This window comes from Metopolophium dirhodum, chromosome 2 (genome assembly GCF_019925205.1).
Source record: "Metopolophium dirhodum isolate CAU chromosome 2, ASM1992520v1, whole genome shotgun sequence".
Lineage (NCBI taxonomy): Eukaryota > Metazoa > Arthropoda > Insecta > Hemiptera > Aphididae > Metopolophium > Metopolophium dirhodum.
The window spans coordinates 22,838,096-22,857,717 of NC_083561.1; the positions used below are offsets into that span (position 1 = coordinate 22,838,096).

Below are 19,622 nucleotides of genomic sequence, written 5' to 3' on the forward strand. Positions count from 1 at the left end.
GGGTGACTTACCGCCGGACACCGTAAAGTGCTCTTTCACGTACCACTTCCCCGTCGCCGCCGTCTTGTCTAGGTGTCTTCATCTGGGGGGAGGGGAGTACTACACTGCCGGCTTCAAGTCCTCCGGCAACAATCACACAGCAGCATCGCTTCGTACCCTTCCACGTGGTGGCGAAAAACCGCCTTGTCCTACCACGTGTCTTGCTCGGAACTGCTGCAGTATGGTTGTCCCCGGTTCTGTCTTCCATTTCAGTGTAGTTGTGTCCCTCTCTTCTTCCACAGACGGAATCGTGTCTGCCTTTTCATGCTGCACCTGCACGCTATCGCCGGCCTGCTGCAGTACGTTGGCTGATCCAAGCGCCGCTTAAGGCGCCGGTACTACCGCTGAAGGCGTCGCCGCGTCGGTACTGCCGCTGCAGCGTCACCGCTGCCTTCCTCGATCGTGCATTCGGCAACCGTATCATGTTCACCAAATAACCAAATAATGTCCTGTAATATAGCATCTTCGTCCTCATCATCATCGAGAATTGGTTCTAAATCTTTGACTTCTAGTGTTAGTAGTTCTTCATCTTCTATTGGTATGACCCGTGTATCAACGCATTCAACAACATGACAATTTCTTCTGCGAAGTCACTAGCGGTGGCCATTTTGCTTTTTGGTGTTTTCAGGTCAGACGTTTAATTGCAAATGAACTTGAAGTTCGATACAAAATCAGTTTACTCAAAAAATTCAAACATTTTCCAGACGACGGGTACACAGGGACGCGAGTAAGTCGTTTGTTCTAATCAACAATCGTTAGGATTTCGGGCCCGTTTATTTTTCCAAGACCATTATTAATGATATATACGCGTAGTTATAATATATTAAACTATAATATTTGAACAAGAATTTGTGTTTCGATTCGTATTATACACTGCAGAACTGCAGTGCTCATTTTATACTTTCAGGTTAAGTATTTTAGATTCTGAGCGAAACAATGGATGTATTGATTTTACAATGGTGTGTGTTTTTTTTGTGTATGCTTACAAGTTTTATAGTAAAAAAATGATTCAATCTTCAATTCTAAGGGACAAGGGTGATTTCTGATACGAAATTGTATTTAGTCGGAGCCCATTGAGAGATCTATATTGAAATTTATTTTTACCTACCTGTCATCGTTTATCTATTATCTGCAGTTAGAACTTGGAATAGTTCAATAATTTCATGAGATATTCTTCATATTTAAATATTATATTTTATAAACCTATGACCAGATGAATTTATTAGATTTTAGGTTTCCGGTTAAATTTGTTCCGGTGACTAACAATATAATAAAACTAAGTAGTCTTTAAAGTATTGTGACGAACAACTATTGCAATATACTAATTGTCAACAGACAATAATAATTACAGACGCAGCAATTGGACTAGACACAGACACCACCACACAAATTCTTACATTCTTACACAAAACTAAACTGTATAATAAAATTTTTAAAAAAAAAATTGTAATTGTAAATTGTAACTAATGGCCATTGTAGCTGATGTTAATTAATAACAATAATAATAATTATTATAATAATTACGCATTGGCTAATAATAATTATAAAATTGATTTAGCTAAACAAATAATTACATACAATGATATAAATATATAATAAATAATAATGGCTATAATATATATGTTTGAAACTCTCCTTTAGCATAATGCTTCTGTTGGGGGATATTTAAGTTTGAGTTAAGTACAATCAGGGGCGGACTAACCATTTTTCCGCCCCTAGGCACTATAACACTAGCGCCCCGTACATTGGCGTGCTCCAATGTTTAATGTTTAATATTGTAATTGATGTTTTCTTATAGGTAGCCAGGAAGTAACTGATTAAAGTGGTGACTGGTGAGCACTCTAGTCTCTATAATCTTAGTCGATTAGCAGATCTCTGAGTAGTATGCACTATGCAGGAGACGGGCGACCGTGCTGTCGTCGCAATGTTTATTATTATTAATTACTTTATCAAGACATCTGATTTCCAGAATTAATTCCAGTATTCTAAGAATAGACTAGTTTCGTGACCGCGCACCCGCGCACACTTATTGTGGTTCCGGGTGCGGGGTGAGGTGGGTCATTCCAGTTAATATCAAATAATTTACTTGTCAAGCAATGTGCGAGCCATGTACCCGGCGGCCCGAGGCAGTATATTTGACTGCCTTGGCTGGCGTTTAGCGCATGCGCCATTCACAATATTGTATGTGTTTACGCCGCACACCCGTATACCACCTCCCATGCATTAACATAGGCAACGCCGGCAACTGCCTCGTCGATTGTCGATGTAGAACCTCTAGCGGTGGCGGCGACAAAAAAAAATTAATATAAAATATAATTTAAGGTAAATATAATTATTAAATTATAAAAACTAAAAAGTAAAAATTAACTAAAAAGTTGCGCCCTAGGCACGTGCCTTGGTGGCCTATGGGTAAATCCGCCCCTGAGTACAATACTAAAGTTTTAAGCTAAGTGATATTTACAAAGAAAAATAAAACATTTTAACAAATGAAAATTTAATTTAAACTAATTAGGTATAATGGTTAATTTTTTTCTTATATATAAGTATATTTTTCAAAAATCTAGCTTTTTAAAAGTGACAAATAAATATATATTGTTAAAATTATAAATATTAATATTAAGTTGCCTACATATTTGGTTATCAGCAGATATGGAGTTATAGTCCAAGCTGTTTATGTTTGTTGGTACATAAATATTGATATATTTTGTATACCTAACGGGTATTCGCTAGGAGTGATTCACCTTGGCTAAATTACACTTAAACCTGTATACAATTAATAGAATATTTCTAAAATATAATCTATATGAATGCGTGGTAGAGGTAGGTACATAATATTATGAGTTCTAAATAAATAGAATTATTGTTTACGACACTGTAATACTTGGGCTTCAATAATAGAAATGATTAGCCTATTTAGAGTCTATATTTTTAGATCATAAATAATATGTGAATCATATTCATGACCCCAACATATTGTACATTTATACTTATGTAATAAGTGTGAACAATTTACGTATTGTGTTTCACCTGTATGCGCAAAAATATTTGAAAATTTAAAACAAGGTTCCCCTAAGTCACAACTCAATACTCACATAATATAAGTAACCTATAAAAATCTCAAAAATTCATTAATGCATACTTTCTTTTTATTCGAAACGGATAAACTTAATAGCCTATAATATAGTTAAAGAGAAATGTCGATCATTACATGTTTAAATATGAAAGAAAAAAAACAGAACGTTATTAAAATACTTATATACAAAATTATTATTTATTGATAGATCGATCAATAATGATAACAATACAAATTAATTGATGGACGGCTTTAATGGACTTATAATATGATAGAATGCCTACGGCCGTATACTGGTGGTCAACAATCTCGTCCGAGACATTCCACGTTTCAGACTGCATATTTACGCGATTTTATAATACATATAGAGACGAGCGGCGGTAATCGCGACGGCCGAGTTTTTACTTCTTTAGATTTATTTAAATCGTTTTATAATATAAGAAGACGGATAGGAAGACAGATTAACACTGGGAGCGTTGTTGACGCTTATCGTACTGACGGTTAGATCGTACTGACATTTCGCATATATTTTACTTTAAGTGAAGTGTATTTGAATGTATTTGATAATATTAGTAGAAATTGTACTTACCAACGTATACAGTTAGCTATAAAAGCGTATAAAGTTTCGATACCAGAATTAATTTATTATAAAAAGTAAAATAACCAATATAAAACTATATCTATTATCTATACATCCCGAGACCCGAATTGGAAGGTACAAATTGTTTCCACAAGAGCGCGTTTTGTTAATCTGTTTCCCCAATAAAACAAAACTCGATTGCAAGTTTCTACTGATAAGTGATATCTTGTGCCGACAACTCACAACCACGAATTAAAATAGTTCATGTTGACAAGACGTCACCACGGGATTACAGCCTACAGTACTTGAATAGTTAAATGTGAATGTATTATGGAATAGTTAGTGGTGCACACTGCACAGTCTCTGTTTTGAAAGTTTGAAACCCTATCAAAAATTATTGTAATATAATATTATAGTCATTACTGATTTTATTTTGAAATTTTGCCTACACCTAAAATAATTCAGTACTATTGTTGTTTCTGAAAATATGGTGAGTGTACACATTTTTAAATTATAATACCACTAGGTAGACACTTGTTTGTAGAACCTACCTTCTAAACATCAAATATATTACGTACTTATTTTATGTACAATTAGGAAAGTTCCATTCCAATTGAAATACATGCTCAAAAACTAAGCGAATGGCTAACAAGCAGAAAACACTGTAAAAAAGATTGGCATTCACACATACAACCCATAAGACAGAAAATAAATGTAGCTATACAAGATATGCCTGAAAACAATGAGATTGTACAATTGTTGTCTGGGGCATGTAAGTATTTAAATTAAAGTGTTTGTAAATCTTGGGTAAGTATTTATTTAAATTCTGTTAAATTTTTGTTTAGATATTAATTATTTCTATTGTAAACGTATAATTGAAATATTAAGAGAAACCGAAGCAGATACAAAAAATTTGTTTGGCTCATATGGATCACAGAGGATGAAGGATTGGTTAGAAATCGAAAGACTGTATTTAAAAGACAATGTTTACCTAGCTGAAGCTTGTGATCTTCTTGTACAAAACATCAAGTATCATATACCCTCGGTCAAGAAGCAAATAGCTAAATTACAGTCTGGACAAACTGTAAATTATTAAAATTATCTAAAACGTGATGATATTTTAATGTTTATAAGTAGTAAACTAATAATAGTTTCTGTGTAGGATTGCGATAAAAAAATTGAAGATTACACAAAATCTATTCAAACATCTAAAAAAGATTTGGAAACAATGCGGAAACAGTTCTCCATAGTTGGTGACAATAACAGTTTTAAACGTACACTTATAGGACGGTTATGTGAACTTCAAAAAGTTTATGATGATGTTATGGAACATATAAAAAATTTAAAGAAAGCCAATACATATTTTTCTTTATTTGTAGCAAATATTCTAGGTTCAGACATTAATTTATCGATGCTTCAATATATTTTGAGTAATTATTGTTTTTTTATTCAATTATTAGTTGTTGATATTAAAAATAGTAAATATTTTCAGACAATGGCAATACTACCTATTATGAATATCTCTATGGGGAAAAACCAAGTAAAATAGAAGAGTCTGTACTAACAATCGAAGAAGATATTAAAGTATGTCATTTTGTGTTTGGGTACATTCATAACAAATAAAAAAATATAATTTAATGAGTATTAAATTTATAGGACAGCACTGCCGATGAAGAAATCGATTGGGGTGACTTGGAGAACCCATCTGAAGTATGCTATCTGTCTAGAAAATTTTGTTTTCACTTTTTAGCTAAAATTCAAAATATTCATATTTTGTTTACTTGTAGGACATTGATTATGGTATTTCTCTAGAAGAAAGTGGAATAGAAGTTGAAAATCTACAAACTGATGGTAATATTGCCAGAGGCAATGAGGCTTTGACTTTATTAGATAATTTTCAGACAAGAAATGAATTTATGAATGATATTTTAGAAGTGAGATAACAAACTATAACATTTTTATCATGTAATAGAGTTATATTGTTGTCATCTTATTTTAGTTAGAATCATTTTTAAGTATGCGATTGCTTGAATTATCAAATGAAACAAATTCTGCATTGTCAGTCCATTCTGATGGAGAAATCAATGAATCCAAACCTGAGATAGCGTCCATGTTGGATATTATAAAAGTAGTCAAACAAAAGCTTAATGATCCAGTTGTCCAACATTTACAGCATATTAAACATTCACCAAGGTAAATTAAATATACTATCAGGGATGTATTTAGTGGGTTGGGAGCAACAAGTGGTTAATTTTTTTATACATTCTTATTGTTTTAAATTTTAATCTTTGTTACTTCATTGCTTACTACCTACAATTAAATCATGTTTTTATATTTTGTAGTTATACTAGCACAAATGACAGCCATATAAATAGTGATCTAACCTTCACCATCCATAAATATGATAGTAAAATTAAATATATAAATAAACCAAATTTCTAAATAATGTTCATATTAACTAAACTATTATTATAGTGATGTATAATACTATTTTCCATATTTTATTTTAATGTGTAACATTTTATTGTCATCAGATATCTGAATAAACTAGAGTCGATGTTTCTTCAAAAAGTCAACAATATTGAGAAAATGATTAATTCTCAAATAGCAGTTACTAATAAAAAAAAGGAGTTAGCTGAAGAATATAATCAACTAGTTCCAAAATTGAAGTTAATACAACAAAAAAACAAGCAACTTATAACTGAAGTACTTTTAAAAATTGAATTTTATTATTTCTCAAACATTTTTGTATTACCACATTATAATCTATAATAATAATTAATTAATGTATTATTCTGTATATATTTATTTCAGATCGAATTTGATGTATCAAAGAAATATAAAAACCGTCCAGTTTACATAATCGGAGCATCAATATTTGGATCTTCATAATAAATAAGTTAGTAAAACAACTGGAAGTTGAAAGGCGATGTGTGTTATATGATTTGGCTGTTTATTATATTATACAATTTAAATGGAAATTGTTTTTTTTTTTTGAAATTTTATTGTTCATAATAAAGTATTTTATATTTTACATGCCAATTACATTATTATAAATTTTGCTAAAATTCATACTTAGAAACATTAAATAAATATATAAACTATGTACTAAAATGAACAAGGGAAACACAAATAATGTTCACAAATATTTAATACACAGTATAAAAACAAAATATTGTGAATTACACAAATCTTTTCATCAAGATACATTGTTTTCAGGAAATAAAGGAGTTGAACCGCTAACACTTCATGATCCTCTGTAAAAAAAAATAAAACAAATATAATTGATATATCAACATGATATATGTTTAACAATAAATATGATATTTTATATTGCAATATCGATAAATCTATTCAAAATAAATAAATAAGTATTTATATCAACTTGTCACTGACAATCTTTTTTTTATTTTTCATACATTCATCAGAATAAAACTATTCTTAGCTTTTTTCAACTTGCATTTTGCAGCCCAAATTAGGTTAGGTGAATTATAATTTAAACAAGCTTATAAGTTATAATGATGAAATAATTAATTTAAAAAAAAAAATTAATACATTGGTACAAATAAAATTGTAGTTCTACTTTATTGATTAATCCAAACAATATGCAAGTATTTAATTGTCAAAATAATGAAAATATCTTAATAGGAGACTATCGTTTTTTATAACATTAAGTACCTATATTGCATATTAAGAGGAAGTGATGTAAGCATTATCTTCATTTTTCAAACGTACAACATACCTAACAAATTTAAATTCAGTGGAATTGGATTTATTACTTATGTTGTTACTTGTTAGTTAAAATATTACAGTAAATTGGCCTATCAAATTTAAAGGTACAAATATTAATTGTGTTCTTTGGAGTTTGTTATAATTTTAATATTATTGGGTTATAAGCATTTTTTAATATTTTATGTATTATACTTATAACTCGCTTTAAAATTGTTTACTATTTAATAGTTAATACTGTAGAATGTATTCATTATCTAAATAGAAAAAATAATAAAATACTAAAAAGGCAAATCATGATATTGGGTTGTTGGTATTCAAGCTTTTATTAACTTTATATTAGAAAAACCCAGAATTATATAAAAATAACTGTTAACAATCATTTCAAGTAAAACTGTAGAAGTAGTACTTACACAATTATGTTGTTGATGGGTATGTGAATAAGTTTGACAAAGAAACCAATGAAACCCATAATGCAAAAACCGATGGCTGTAGCAATTGCAATTTTTTGAAACTCTGTAAAACAAAATCAAATGACGTAAATGAAAAAGTGCAATTAAATGGAATACAAATCGCGTTTACCTTTCCTGTCGGGTTTAGTGCATCTTTTCACCAACCTAACCGAGTCTTTGGAAAACTGGCGTCCGGGTTCCAACACTTTTGTTACTTGATCCATATTTTTTTCTGTTGTTCTCTGTGAATGAAATAAAATTTCAGTTAGTATACTTGATGATGTATATTACACCCGAGTTCAGTTTACTTGAGAGTACGATGAGTGACAGTAGTGAAGGGTGTTCGAGAAATGAAATGCGAATAAATGGGGTCGTTTCACGACGAGTTGGCAGCGTAATATGTGCAATGTTGGTTGTCCAGTGTTCTAGTCACTTGCTGGGTATAACTAATTATTAGAGAGTAGTGACACGTTTTGATTGTTATTATCAATTACGGTGTACGTAAACATAAGATCGATGCAACGTCATCGGTTGCGTTGGAGCACCAAGGAACCAAGGATTACTGATATGCAATTGGCCGTGAAACGTTCGTAGCGTCCTTGGAGTGTGAATGAGGGCACCATAGAGTAATTACTCTATGGAGGGCACCAGCTGGACGTTGCACACATGACCTGGTACCTTGGGTAGTTGAACCATAGATAATAAAGAAATGGATAAGAACTAGCTGGAGTCCTCAAATTCATTATAGAAATTTTGTAGGCGTGAAAAAAAACACACCGGGATGTTTGAATAATGAGAAGTCATTTTAAACCTAGCCTAGTAAATATTATTTCTGTTAGTTTTGCGCACAGATATAGATAAGAAATTGAGGCCGTTTATTTATACTGTATACAGTTTTGTATAGTGTGATTAAATAAAAATCGGGAAATATTCTGTGCCTTCGAATTCCGGTGATGACGCCGTAGCGCTATTCTCATCAGTCATGAACTTTGGTTTTCTAAATATGGCCACACTGGGTTATAATAATAATTATCACCATTCCGGAAACCTGTTCGACCGCCGGCGCCACCGCCGCCGCCGTCGGATAATAATAATGATGATTGATTGTCAATAAATAATTGACACCAGTGTCCAGTAAGTTGGCTGGTTAAGCTTCTGCTCTGTGTGTTCTGCGTTCCCTTTCGTGTTTACATGGTTTTCCCGAGCCGGAAAAACGGATATATACCTTAGGAGACCAAGTTACACGACTAGCATGCGTGGTGGCCTATAAACAATAATGGCTTTCCTGTGTCCCGTGAGAATACGCCGAGGCAAGAAGAAAAAAAGTATGATCAACACTCAACAGCAATACCTAACCAATCCTACCCTTCAATCGCCACCACTTGTAACAAAATAAATCCTTTCCACTGAGGCCCTTTGGTTTATTTTTCTTGGTATACTCATTCAACAGTGTTTTAATTGCTGTTTGCAGGTGGTTCTACCAGCGACTTGGACAAAGAAGTGTTACGAGGAACCAACGCTAATGGACCGGTTCCTGGTATGGGGCGTATTACCGGCAGTGCCTCCATTGAGACGCTGGTGCGTGTCGGGATAGAGAAGGAAAATGGCTTATCGCCTGATAGCAAAATGGTTGTACTTCACGATTTTACACCGTGCGTTGATGATGAGCTAACTGTGAAACGAGGCCAGGTTAGAATCAACCATACAAAATAATTAGTATTATGATGTTTATTGTGTGTTAAATATAAATAATATTTAAGGACGATGACTACATTTTTAGTCCATATTAGTAAAAATGTGACAAGTTGATCAATGCTCAATAAACGTTAAATTATTATGCCTTTTTGATTTATGAAGTAGGTAGGTAGCGGTATCACAAATAATTGTAGTAATGAAATACTTTTAGGATTATAAATTTTCCTGGATTTCATTAGTCAACTACATACTCATTTTAGATTTTAAACTATTATTCATTGAAAAATATTTTCAAGTTTAATAATGTTATGAAAATATCATATTAGTTTTATCAGTTATGTATTTATTTTATCAACAGTTAAAACGTTTTTTTTACCTCCAATTTTAGTGTAATGGTTTAGTTTTTTTAGTACTACCGACCTATAAAAGTGTGTATTCATAATGTTAATAACCATAATTAGTTTTTAATGTTAATTATATTTTAGTTTTTTTAAATTATACTATGTACTTTTTTTTTATTATTATTCATGGTATAGCTTCAACAGCTAAGGTTATTAGCTTGCAACAAAAAATAAAGGTATTTAGTTAAATATAATATGTACTATTTACCCATTATGAACTAAACAATTCAAACAAAAATAACAAATAAGTGTTTATGATTTTTTTAGATTTAACTTAAATTATTATGTAGATAAACATCATTATATATTTTTTCATCCTTCCTTTAAACAAATCTTATTAATTTTTAGGTCGTCAATATCCTATACCGAGAGAATGACTGGGTATATGTAATTGCGGAGGACAGTCGTCAAGAAGGTTTTATACCTCATTCGTATTGTACACCTTATAATTCACAGCTTGGTGAAATAGCTTTAAATAATGTCAAAAAGAAATTACCACGTGCACCAGCTGCTACACCAACTGAAACTGTTGTTGAAGTTGAAATCAATGAGCAACAAAAACATGGTTTGTATAATAAGTTAGAATTTAAAATATGGAATATAAAACATAATCTATTATTAACATATTTATTGAATTGTATTATTAGGTAATTGTGGTGATTTATCTGACTGTGAAAGTTTTGGCAATAAAACTCAAGATCACAAAAATCAAAACAAACAGAACATTAGTAGCTCTAGAGCTTCATTATTAAGTGCGTCTTCACATCCTGAGATTCGACCATTTTTTAAAGTAATTTTTTAATAAAATCTACAATATTTAAGTATGAAAATAGTCTGATTATTTAAAATTGAGGAGGGTCTAAAAAAACAATATTTTGTAACATAGTATTACTGTGAAATACAAGAATTAATGTTTATAATTCAATTTAATCTGACATACTCTATTTGACAAATATTTAGGACCCTGCAGGGCGTTACATTGTATTATACACTTTCATAGCAAGAGATGAGAATGATGTGAGTGTGGAGAGAGGAGAATTCGTGACTGTATTAAACAGAGAAGACCCTGATTGGTATTGGATTATTCGCAGTGATGGACAGGAAGGTTTTGTTCCTAGTGGATTTGTATATCCAGCTGATATAATACAAGGTACATAATATTAAATTAATAATGTTAATAAATTATAATACATTGTATTGTAATATTATTATAGCAACTATTGATATTTGTATAGGGCATATAAATCAAATGAATAATAATCAGTGTGCTGGTACTACTAATACTGGACTACCTCCGGTTACACGAGCACGCCCACGTAAAAACTCTTGTGTGGCTGATGACGATCCAGCAATTCATGGTACTGAAATGGTAATGCTCTATGATTATAAGGTATGTTTTATTCTTTTATTTTTAAGCTCTAACTTTTTTTTTGCACAATGCTTATTAGTTAATTGTTTATAGCCTCAAGCCCCAGATGATCTATCAGTTAAGCGTGGTGAATGGATATATGCAGATCTTGACAATCAAATGGTCGAAGGGTGGTTATGGACTTATGCTCCTAAAACAAGAAAATACGGTTTCATACCTAAAGCATACGCTCATCCACCTGCTATGACCAGTTTGTGAATATATTACAGCTGATATTGTTGTATCATTATTCATTACTATAAAAAAGTATTATTTTAAGTATTAAATAAGTACTCTAACCCAATAATATGTAAGCTGAACATAACTCCTTTATTTCTGTTTACTGTTCTTCTTATACCTTCGATGATCTTTCAAAACCAATAATTGTGATATTTTGTAGGATAATGGGATTGGTAATGATAAAGTATTTATACAAATTAATATAGTTTTATAATAACAATAGAATACTTACATTAACCCTTATAAATGTTATTGTTTGGAAGAATCAAAATAAGATTTTGAATTTGTCTGTAAAAATGTTATGTATAAAACTAAAATTATTTAAAATGTAGTTAACCTTATCTTAATGAATAACTCTCAAAGAAATCTTAAATTATCGCCACGAATACTTGAATAAGCACTGACTGTTGCTAATAAAATAAGTAGGAGATTAGGGGGATGGCTGATTAGTCCACTAAAGTTCACTACCTTTTATTTGAAATTATTCATGATTAGATACATATATATATATATGTATATATACATTATGGTGGTCGAAGTTATGGGATGAAATATATCAACAAACATAAGGTTAGAACTGTACTACTTTATCCTTTACTAATGACAGTGTAAGAGATTTTTTGAAGACTTCTTGTAATTTAGGTTGACAAGATTTGAGATGTTAAGATTTTTCTGTATCTAAAAATACATTATAAATTTCAATGAACTTTGATTAAAGGATTTAAAATGTCTTTAAGGACCAAAACAAAAGTTGTATCTGTATGTTTTTCATTTTCATAGTCTATGATAGTTAATTTAAATGTAAACATGTTTTTAGAGAAACTATTATTTAAACGAGATAGTGCATACTTTATATATTTTTCCATATTGGTGTTATACTTTTGATGAAAAAAAGAATGAGAGTCAAAAACAGTATTTTATTACCTAAGTTGTATAAAAAAATATTAATGTGATATTTAATTGTTGAATCAAAATTAAGGAAAGCAAGTATCAAAGTAATAACAATTTATATTAATTAATTGTATTTTTGTGCAACCAGATATTAAATTATATCAAACGTGATACTTTTTCACTTTATTAAAAACATAATTATATAATATATTTTTAGTTTGAATATGAGTATACCAATAAATATAATGTTTTTGTATGTATTCAGTGTTGGTTACTTGAAACATTTATTGTATCAAGCCATTCTTTAAAGTTAATAGATATAAGGTATTTTATGTTATATATTATATAAAACTAGATATTATAATATGACTAAGCAATTATGTATTGCTTTATTGTTTATTTTGTTTCAATTATCTGGTTAAAAGTGTTTTTTTGGTCGAATATGAAGTATAATTAAATGTATCTGTGATGATTTATAGTCCACAACTGGATAGACAATTTTATAAGAAAATAACAGTAACTTTTAGTTAAAAAAATAGTGGTTAATATGTTCAAATCCGTCCATTTTGAAGTTGTGCCATACTGCTATTGTACTTTAATTAGTTTTATAAGACTGTATTGCTTTAAATCACTTTTATATTACATTATATTTTAATCCATATTAAATGTATACAATAAAATATATTAACATTTATTTTAAATTTATATTTTACAATGAATTTTAGGAATGAAAGTATTTTATATATTTATTTTATTATTAAGTGATAAAAATTATTCTGGTTGTCAAACTCAAAAACGATGTAAGAAATTATTTGTACATATTGTTTTAACTGACAAATAGTGTTATGAACATCATAATTAGTTGGCAATGTTAAGTAGTAAATTGTAACTGTTCATATGGTTTGGTGATTTGAATAATTGGATGTTACAATTAGCTGTAAATTTACAGCATTCCTCATTTATGCATTGACATCTTGGCTGATGAGTTGTGTTTTTTATATTTGTAATATAATTTTCGAAAAATTGAATTTATATTTTATGAAATAATTACCAAAAAAATTACAAGAATATATTATGCAATTTTTATTAAAAATATGTGTCTTATCAATTATCATAAAATGTACAGTCAGTGAGCTTCAATGTATGTCTTCGAATAGAAACGTAGATAAATGTCAAGATTGGAAAAAAATGTCAGTACTCGTGGCCGATCTAGTGGGTAGGTCAATCGTCAATGATAAAGTCGAAACAAAATCTAACATGGTAACGCTGTTGATTCGTGCGGCATCGGGTGTTATCGGACATGGCACCAATGCTCTAAAAACTCTAATAGTAAACGGATTGGTACTTTTGACGAAAACTGTAAGTTATCATTATGCTTTATGGAATGACAATAATGTTTTGTTGTTTTGTACAAATATAAATATATTACGTATATTGTATAACCCTTATTTAGATTTTAACGGTTTCTGATTACGGAACAACCAATTACAGAGGTACTAGCCAAAAAACTAAGAGCTTTCCCGATGGCAGTCCGATCGACTGGATCATAAATAATCCATATGTATGAACAGTACACCTAATTATGTTGCGCAATTTTTTCAATAAAACTTACTAGTGACTGTACCCAGTATATTAGATCGCTTGTACTGTAGTAGAGCTGGATGGCGCAACTAGGGATGGATGTGCTCCCCCCTCACCGATTCCCAAGTCACCCAAATGATTTAAAATTTTTAGTTAAATTGGAAATAATTATTATAATATAGACAAATACTTCGGAGTTTGGGGTTTTCTCTCACAGCAGCTGGTCAGCTATTGGAAAATTTCATAATTTTAGCACATTCAACGGTCTCCAGTTGTGCCTCTGTGTGTTGCGGGTATCCATACCTATTATTATTTTTTTCTCGATTTTAGATAAAATCGATGATGGATGATGCGACCGACGAAACGTTACCAGATGTATTGATCGAACAATTGGCGTCGGGCATGCCATGTGTTCAGCTGCTGCTTTGTCGCTTGTCGCCAATCATACACTACATGCAACGTCGGGTAAAGGAGAGTAGGCACGGTCGGTCTCAAGAATGGGTGGCGTGGAATGTGTCCGACTGGCAGCAAGTCAAAGGGAACGCGAAGCATTGCTCGGAAAAACATAACGACTGCGCGAAAATGATTAAACTGAATAATTCGTCCCGGTGATGCAAATCGTATGACATCGGCAAACGTTAATCCTGTTTACGTGACATTTCTGTTCAAAATTCGTGTTCAACAAAAGTATTATTTATCATATTAAAAATAATAATATTATTCTATTGGACGTAGGTACTTATATATACTATACCGTCTATACCTATATAATAATATATAGGTAGCGCTGTAATGTGATGGGAGTGGGTCATTTTTGCTTTGGGCAGAACGTTTTAAATCAATTAATTATTGTATACTTAATTATAAAAATAATATTAAAATAGCGGGTAATAGCTTTTAACCCTTATAATTTTTCCGGGGAGGTGGCCAATATGGTGACAAAAATCTTAAATTTTAAAGTCTCTTATTGTTATAGGCAGTGAATAAATGTGTACACAATCCTTAATATGACATGGTGTATAGTTATTGCTTTGTGTATATTCTATGTATAAGTATTAAGTACCTACCTATGTATAATAATAATGTAATTCAAGAAGTAATTTCACATTTTTTCATGGGATGCAAAATCAATATTGAAAATCTAAAGTAATACCAAAGTCTTTATAATTAACAAGTGTGTCAATAGGACGTGCAAACGTTGTTGTCTATAATATAGCTAAGCTAGTAATATATAGAATACGGGCTTCTATAGCTGGTACGCATATAGTTTTTGAATTAGCCATTAGGTATAAATTATAATTGTTATTATATTATAATATTAAACAAGCATTTATCAAAAACATCACGTAGATATGTGTTTGTGTGAAACAGTACGAGTTTACAATTATAATTTATTTATTAAGGTAATTCAATAAATGAAAAACAATTTTAATATGAGCCTATTACGCACTTGTTTAATTTTAAGTTTAATGGAATTATTTTTCAATCTTTTCTGTGGCGTTTTTTTGTTTTTGTTTGTGATGTGATGGGAATTTAGCGCAAATTTAAGATAGTAATTTTCTTCTGTCTATAGTACCTACCGTCTCTCTAAATCCAAACGGACTGAAGAGTTTTTGTAGGTTATACCTAACCTATTTGGCTATATTTCTATATATAATCGACTTCTTAGGGCCAACTTCACTCAGCCCCTACCTTACAACGTCTTTGTCTGATTGATTTGAAAATTCTGCTTATATTTTGTATATTATTTGTTTTAAGAATATGCAAATCAATACTTTTTGTTTTGGCAAATTATATAAGTTTTTCGAAATGATTTTTACTTTATAATATTTTAATGGCTTATTTGGAAATTCTAAAAACCAATAATTTTTAGTTATTATTTATTTATCAATTATATATAGATGTATCGTATGGTGTATCTATATAAATATATATTTACCGTGTAACTGGATCTGCTGCAGCGATATTTTATTGTAGCGGATAACACCATAACGGTATTATTGGGTGGGGTATGACTGTATGAGAATCCGGTTGGCAGGAAAAATAAAGCTTATATGCGTTTGACATCAAGATAACATAATAATATATAATATAAAATTTGGCCTATTACGGAAGAGTGAGGACATATACTATATAGGTACCTAATGCGTCGTATGGTCGGCCGTATTCATTTTTCTCCATTATCAAAATAAAAAATTGTCACCATCTTATTAATTTCAATAGGTATCTATTATTACACAATACAAATTAAATCAATTATTGTAAGTTTAAAATAGATACTAATTTATTATTTTATAATGTAATGTCCCTATATGTGATTTTGTTAGTTTTTATATTAGAGTGAATACATTATTATTAAACTTTTGAGTAAGAACATCTAAACATCATCTGTACTTAAGCATCGCGCATCGGTGATGTTTTCGATATTTTAATTTTCAAGCAAGAAATAGGTACCTATGTAAAATATCACAAATTAAAAATGTATTTACCTATATTGCTTGAATATTAGAATATCGAATAAAAGCCAACGTTTAACCACGGATAATGATCTTACCTAAAAGTTTAATATTAGGCCAATTCTCTCTAATATCAAAACTAACAGTACACTACCTATTGAAATTAGTGAATGAAAATTTGCTTTGTCGTACGTGTGTAAGACGGGGACAACAAATGCATGGGTAGCCATCTTAACACATTCTCATACTACTTAAATGATTTTTTTCTTAATACAATGAAATGTTTAGACATTTTTAAGCTAGGTACCTAAGTATTTTACATTTTCTAATTTAGGTACTTGTTTTTTCTATAAATGATTATCAGTACATTTTTGCTGATCAAAAAACTTGTAAATAATGTTAAACAAGATTCCTCATACCTAAGTTTTACTCGTAGACAACTTTAAAAATTCGAAAATACATAGCCACAAACATGCACATAGAGGGGGGTTAGGAGGGCTTAGTCCGCTATGAGCCATCTTAAGCCCTCCCTAAGATATGTTACATAAGTTTAATACTACACTTTTTAATATTATATAGCTATATAGGTAATCTTTATTATAATAAATTATATCATTTATGAGTTAAAAATTACCCAAGTATAATATAGGTACTCTAAGACTCAAGGAATCTATAAGGTACCTATAACTTTTACCTCAATCGGTCAAGTCGTTCAAAAGTTACACGATTAATAATACATTAATACAGAATACCTACCCTCAAGCATTATATAATAATAAAGAAGTAGATACCTACTATTAGTATATCTTATAAGTTGTAATTGTATAAAACCTTTTTATTAAATTTATACAGTACAATTTAGTGTATACATTTAATATATAACATTAATAATGATACAAAAATATTAATTTACATTTAATTTGTGATTCAATCTTACATAAAATTGTGTTTGTGTAGTGCTATAGCACCCCCCTTGGCATGTTGCTTCCTGGAAAACAAATACTCTACACAACATGTATATTGTATTATTCAGTAGGCGGGGACATTTATAAAAAAAATTGGTACCAAAAAAAAAATGCATAGGTAGTTTTTCCCTAACACTGAAAGGCTCGAAACGCTGCCCTAAACAATATATTGAGGAACAAATTCACTTTAGCTACGTAAAATAATTTTTGAATTATTTATTTTTTTGAAACATACGTATTTCAACAAGTTTAGAACAAAGGTGAAAAAAATAATTTGCGGGAATCATCATTTTGGAAGTATTATATCCTTGAATCCTTCCACAGTTTGCGATTTTAAGTTTAAGTTTTTGTGTATGCATGCTCACAACACTGCACATTATAGGTATCTACTGCCGCGCACAGCGCCTAAAACAAATTTTGATTATTTTAACGTGTCTATGTAGTTAAGCATTCAAAAACGATGGTGAAGTCAGAATTTGGCGGTCAGACGTAGTTATATCTAATTTAAATTTATAGTATTTTCATATACACCTGGCGTGGTTACTTGCTCTTTGTGGTCACTTGGACAATTCAAATCGAAAATATTCCTCAACTTATTATGTACACTTCAGAACTAAGTTCGACCGGAAAATTCTGACTTCACTATCGTTTTCAGGATGCTTAACTACATATTATTATGTTAAATCAAACAAATTGAAAATAGGATGCCCGGTAAAACATAAATATACTACTGATTTCACCATCATTTTTAACTTGTTAAAATACGTAAAAAATATTCAAAATTTTTTATAGGCGCTGGGCGCGACAGTTAAGTACGGCGTTGTGCGTATGCGTGTAAATACGTAAAATCCTAAAATTTGGAAGAATATAATACATCCAAAATAATGATTTCCACAATTTATTTTTGCACCATCATTCTTAACTCGTTGAAATACGTATGTTTCAAAAAAAAAAAATGCAGGGCGTTGCTAAAGTGAATTTATGCTATATTAAATAGTGTTGTTTTTAAAGTTGAAATATTAGGCACATTCATTTTGAGGACTAAAAAAAAGTCTTGCCATCAGTATATATATGGAGTATACAGAGTACCTGAATACGAGACCTTAACTTTAGCACCCCCTCCCCCCATAAAAACCCTAGATCCGCCACTGCTCATGTGTTGTCTCCGTCTTACAAATATCAAACAGCAAAAACTATTTTTCGTGGGTAGAACCACTCAGGCTGTAGTCCAAGCTAAGCAACCAAATGTTCACATTATAAATATGAGAACATTTACTAACAGGCGCCCAGGCGTTATTTTATTTATTCGTATTTGTGATATCAAAAAACCAAAAACAACTTTGCACAGTAAATGTTCTCCTCTTTATAGTGTGAAAATTTGGTTGCTTAGCTTGGCTACAGCCTGAGTGGTTCTTACCTACGCAAAACAGTTTTTAACCTTAGGTACTCAATGGTGAGATATCTACGTCCTACACTCGACACATTTTTTTTATGTAGTTCCTTCAGCAGAGTGGTTATCCTATACGAGCAACACTTGGGCTTGTAACACTTTATACAATATACTTATATATGATATACCTAATCGTCCTAATCAACTTCTTGTACATTTAATTGGGTTATTACTTATTTATTAAACCGTTTAATTCAAATAAATAAATAATATGATAATAGAACATAATATTAAGAATATATCTGTTGAATTAACTTTTTATGTAGCATCTCAGCATCTCTCATATTGAAAAACTAGATATTATACAATTGTATACCTACATAAGTAAATATAATAGGAGTTATTTCGTTTAGCCATTGTTGAAAATATTATACAATGGTGTTTTAAATGTTTAAACATTGATTTAAGTATAATTAAATATCCATAATCCCTTCACCCGCTTTCGCTCCTAAGAACCTACCTATTATAAACTGGGTATTTTACAGTTAACTCACTAATGTCTAATACTTGGTACCTACTACTTATATAATGTTTTAAATTTAAGAATTACTATAATTAATAATTCAATGGACACCCAAATCCTCCTAATTCATTGTGAAAATTGAATTGCAAATTGCAATAAGCATTGTCGTAACTCGTAATAATTTAACAGATAGGTGTTT

At 30.5% G+C, this 19,622-nt stretch overlaps 4 protein-coding genes across 5 annotated transcripts; 3 read left to right on the plus strand and 1 right to left on the minus strand.

The window, feature by feature from the left end:
* Positions 1-3,938: 3,938 nt before the first annotated feature.
* LOC132938661 (CDK5 regulatory subunit-associated protein 3-like) lies at positions 3,939-6,640 on the plus strand. The gene is made up of 10 exons (XM_061005631.1): positions 3,939-4,182; positions 4,290-4,464; positions 4,538-4,776; positions 4,855-5,122; positions 5,185-5,276; positions 5,349-5,402; positions 5,480-5,626; positions 5,692-5,885; positions 6,227-6,398; positions 6,507-6,640. Exons 1-10 carry the CDS (start codon positions 4,180-4,182, stop codon positions 6,582-6,584), a joined length of 1,422 nt encoding a protein of 473 aa, XP_060861614.1. The 5' UTR covers positions 3,939-4,179; the 3' UTR covers positions 6,585-6,640.
* Positions 6,641-6,825: 185 nt separating this feature from the next.
* On the minus strand, positions 6,826-8,382 carry LOC132938664 (protein transport protein Sec61 subunit gamma). The gene is made up of 4 exons (XM_061005635.1): positions 8,182-8,382; positions 8,004-8,115; positions 7,835-7,937; positions 6,826-6,949 (listed from the first exon to the last, which is right to left on the minus strand). The coding sequence occupies exons 2-4, from the start codon at positions 8,095-8,097 to the stop codon at positions 6,940-6,942; spliced, it is 207 nt and encodes a 68-aa protein (XP_060861618.1). The 5' UTR covers positions 8,098-8,115; positions 8,182-8,382; the 3' UTR covers positions 6,826-6,939.
* A 70-nt stretch (positions 8,383-8,452) lies between these two features.
* On the plus strand, positions 8,453-13,209 carry LOC132938662 (SH3 domain-containing protein Dlish-like). The gene is made up of 7 exons (XM_061005632.1): positions 8,453-9,198; positions 9,345-9,562; positions 10,318-10,534; positions 10,617-10,759; positions 10,930-11,119; positions 11,205-11,359; positions 11,432-13,209. The coding sequence occupies exons 1-7, from the start codon at positions 9,150-9,152 to the stop codon at positions 11,594-11,596; spliced, it is 1,137 nt and encodes a 378-aa protein (XP_060861615.1). The 5' UTR covers positions 8,453-9,149; the 3' UTR covers positions 11,597-13,209.
* Positions 13,210-13,357: 148 nt separating this feature from the next.
* Positions 13,358-15,340, plus strand: LOC132938663 (uncharacterized). 2 transcript variants are annotated; one of them, XM_061005633.1, is made up of 3 exons: positions 13,358-13,867; positions 13,962-14,069; positions 14,420-15,340. In XM_061005633.1, exons 1-3 carry the CDS (start codon positions 13,583-13,585, stop codon positions 14,699-14,701), a joined length of 675 nt encoding a protein of 224 aa, XP_060861616.1. In that variant the 5' UTR covers positions 13,358-13,582; the 3' UTR covers positions 14,702-15,340. The 2 variants fall into 2 exon arrangements, with proteins under 2 accessions (XP_060861616.1, XP_060861617.1); XM_061005634.1 differs by lacking the exon at positions 13,962-14,069.
* Positions 15,341-19,622: the final 4,282 nt, after the last annotated feature.

Excerpts from the sequence above, each read along its gene's own strand:
- LOC132938662 (XM_061005632.1), top strand. The coding sequence starts at position 9,150 with ATGGCTTTCCTGTGTCCCGTGAGAATACGCCGAGGCAAGAAGAAAAAA. Across the intron at positions 9,199-9,344 it reads CCGAGGCAAGAAGAAAAAAA|GTGGTTCTACCAGCGACTTG; the intron begins GTATGATCAACA and ends TGCTGTTTGCAG. Across the intron at positions 10,760-10,929 it reads AGATTCGACCATTTTTTAAA|GACCCTGCAGGGCGTTACAT; the intron begins GTAATTTTTTAA and ends ACAAATATTTAG.
- LOC132938661 (XM_061005631.1), top strand. Across the intron at positions 5,886-6,226 it reads CATATTAAACATTCACCAAG|ATATCTGAATAAACTAGAGT; the intron begins GTAAATTAAATA and ends TATTGTCATCAG. Across the intron at positions 6,399-6,506 it reads ACAAGCAACTTATAACTGAA|ATCGAATTTGATGTATCAAA; the intron begins GTACTTTTAAAA and ends TATTTATTTCAG.
- LOC132938663 (XM_061005633.1), top strand. The coding sequence starts at position 13,583 with ATGCAATTTTTATTAAAAATATGTGTCTTATCAATTATCATAAAATGT. Across the intron at positions 13,868-13,961 it reads TGGTACTTTTGACGAAAACT|ATTTTAACGGTTTCTGATTA; the intron begins GTAAGTTATCAT and ends ACCCTTATTTAG. Across the intron at positions 14,070-14,419 it reads GGATCATAAATAATCCATAT|ATAAAATCGATGATGGATGA; the intron begins GTATGAACAGTA and ends TCTCGATTTTAG.
- LOC132938664 (XM_061005635.1), bottom strand. The coding sequence starts at position 8,097 with ATGGATCAAGTAACAAAAGTGTTGGAACCCGGACGCCAGTTTTCCAAA. Across the intron at positions 7,938-8,003 it reads CACTAAACCCGACAGGAAAG|AGTTTCAAAAAATTGCAATT; the intron begins GTAAACGCGATT and ends TTTGTTTTACAG.